The sequence below is a fragment of the Bison bison genome, unplaced genomic scaffold (assembly GCF_000754665.1).
Source record: "Bison bison bison isolate TAMUID 2011002044 unplaced genomic scaffold, Bison_UMD1.0 scf7180017851323, whole genome shotgun sequence".
Classification (NCBI taxonomy): Eukaryota; Metazoa; Chordata; class Mammalia; order Artiodactyla; family Bovidae; genus Bison; species Bison bison.
In genome coordinates, this window is record NW_011481896.1 from 4019 (window position 1) to 6902 (window position 2884).

Sequence of the window (2884 nt, forward strand, 5' to 3'; positions counted from 1 at the left end):
CGATTAAAGGTATTGCCACATTCTGTACATTTATACGGTCTCTCCCCAGTATGAGTTCGCTGATGCTTAGAAAGACTAGAACCCTTAATGAAGGCCTTGCCACTTTCTGTACCTTTATAACACCTATCCCAAATATGAATTCGGTGATGTTGAGTAAGGGCTGAACTCGTAATAAAGGCTTTGCCACATTCTTTACATTTATAAGGTCTCTCTCCAGTATGAATTTGCTGATGTTCAGTAAGATGTGAGCCACGGATAAAGGTTTTGTTACATTCTTTACATTTATAAGGCTTCTCTCCAGTATGAATTCGCTGATGTCGAGTAAGATTTGAGCGTTGAATAAAGGCTTTGTTACATTCTTTACATTTATAAGGCTTCTCTCCAGTATGAATTCGCTGATGATAGGTTAGCTGTGAGTAGCAGATAAAGGCTTTGCTACACTCTGTACATTTATAAGGTCTCTCTCCAGTATGAATTTGCTGATGACAGATTAGATGCGAGGAACAGATAAAGGCTTTGCTACATTCTGTACATTTGTAAGGCTTCTCTCCCGTATGAACTCGCCAATGTTGAATAAGGTTTGAGTTGTGATTCAAGGCTTTGCCGCATTCTGTACTTTTATAAGGTTTCTCTCCAGCGTCAATTCTCTGATGTTTAGTAAGAAGGGAGCTATGGTTAAATGCTTTGGTACATTCTGTACATTTGAAAGGTTTCCTTCCTGTATGGATTTTCTTATGTCTACATAGATGGCATGAGTTGCTAAAGACTTTCCCACATATCTTACCCTTGTTTTCTTTCTGTGGATTCTGAACAGTCTGCTGTTGAATAAATTCTGAAGACTGATTAGAAACCTTCCCATATTCAGTACAAGTCCTCTCTTCAGTACAAGTACTCTTATCTAGAGAAAAACCTGACATTTGATCAAAGGTGTTTCTACATTTATTACTTTTAGAATCCTTGTTTGATGATTCGGAACCCTGATGTTTCATAAGGTTTGAGTCTCCTTCAACCCTATACCCATTTTCATTGCCTGAATACCTTCTCAGGCTACCATAAATACTCTTGTAATTATTGGAGCTGGAGCTCTTACTTAAGGTCTGACTCATTTTATTACATAAAGAAGGTTGTTGTGTATTAACCATATCACAATATTTATTGAACAATGATGGCTGGATTATGTCTCCTCCATTATTATCAACATAATACATCTTGGAATGGAGAGAAAATATCTGTTGGGGGAAGAAAAATGACTCTCTTCTCTCGGACCTCTCAAATTGATTAGATAGTGAATTTTCCCACTCATTGTTTTATTGTAGGTGTTCAGACATCCTTGAATGTATGTTTAGTCGAAGCCTACGTTCACAATTGTATGAATGAGGATTTGCAGTAGAGACTAAATTACCTTCCATATTTTCCACGTGTCCCTTTAGAGAACATGTATGTTTCAAAAAAGGACGGAAATCTTTTTTTAAACACTTACACTTCTCGTTAGATGTTGAAGACTGAAGTTGGTGTTTTTCCCAGTTTGACTCACGTTGCTCATTGCTTTTGGCAGTAATGTTAGCATTCTGTGTAACTGTCTGCATTTCTTTATGTCCATATAGACATCCTCTCTGTCTTTCATATACCCTTGTATATTCCTAGTCTTTCATTAAATTTAAGTTTCTGAGGTGAAATATTTGATATATTCCTAGGTTTGCTTTTGGGAATATATCTTCTAACGCTAGATTCTTTGGCATCAAATCCTGGGTGTCTTGTGGAGACATAGCTGAAAGATACCAAATAACAAGTAATTTTCCCTGCTATTCTCAGTGAATATCTTTAAAGATTTAGAGAAAACTTATGACCATTAGCTAGTTTAAAAATAAAATAGAGACCGAAGGATCAAGATGCCAGAGACTTAGGTAGATGTGAAGATCATCTCTCTATCCACAAATGAATGAGAAATGGAACAATTCTCTCGGAGCCCAGCTGAACAGTAGCAGAGGCCCTTGGATATCTGAAAGGACAAGAAAGATTCCTGCTGAGCCAGGTAGGACAAAAGAAAGAAGGAAAAGGAAGAGGAGAGGAAGTGGGTTGGGGCCTGTAACGCTGCGGGGAGATGAAAGTGAGGAGAGGTCTCCATATCCGGGGAAGACTCTCACTGGGGGAGCTCAGTTTGGACAGAGGAGAGCCTCATTCTCTGTGGGAAGAAAACATGGCAAGCAGCGTGTGGCAGCAGGACAGAGTGAGACCTGCACACAGGGTACTGACCCCAGCCTTGCCCATCCAGCCTTAGAGGCATGTCCAGCAATGCAGACAAGAGTGGGTGCTGAAATGTGGGGTTTGTAAAGTGGACCTAGGCAGAGGACTACTGTTGGCTATGAGGAAACATCCTGAAGGGATGGACATGAGGGAGGAGCTCTGCAAACAAGATGCTTGTGGTGAAGCCTGAACCACCATAGAGCAGAATGCCATTGGTGAGTGACGCCCAAACAAGAAGCCCATTGCATCCCATGTTCCTTGTGTTGCCCCTGCTCGCCAAGGACTATGAAGAACTCCACCCATGTATGACTTTTGAGCCCCCAGCCATGGCCTCCCCTTCGATCTCTTCCACAATCAGCAGAATCCTGTGCTCTGGGGCAGCCTCAGGAGAAGACACTTGTGAGTTGGCCACACGCACAGATGGAGCTGAAAGCACACGTGAAACCCAGGGATAAAGAAGAAAAGCTGAAACATCTCCTTGGAGCAACACAAGCCACGGTCTTACACCCACGGCCGGCCTTGTAACCTCAGCCCCTACAGAGCATTTGAATCAACAACCAGGGCTCTCCCAGTCATGGCAGGTATAGCTTTAACGGCTGTAGAATTTGTGGGCTCCTACACAAGGGGGCTGGGCCAGGAC

The 2884-nt window shown here is 42.0% G+C and overlaps 1 protein-coding gene across 1 annotated transcript; it reads right to left on the reverse strand.

Annotated features, from left to right (window-relative positions):
• Window positions 1–5: 5 nt before the first annotated feature.
• LOC104996247 (zinc finger protein 525-like) lies at window positions 6–1017 on the reverse strand (the record flags this gene model as incomplete). The annotated part of the gene is made up of 1 exon (XM_010850425.1): window positions 6–1017. A coding segment is annotated over exon 1 (984 nt), but the record flags the coding sequence as incomplete, so codon positions are not given.
• Window positions 1018–2884: the final 1867 nt, after the last annotated feature.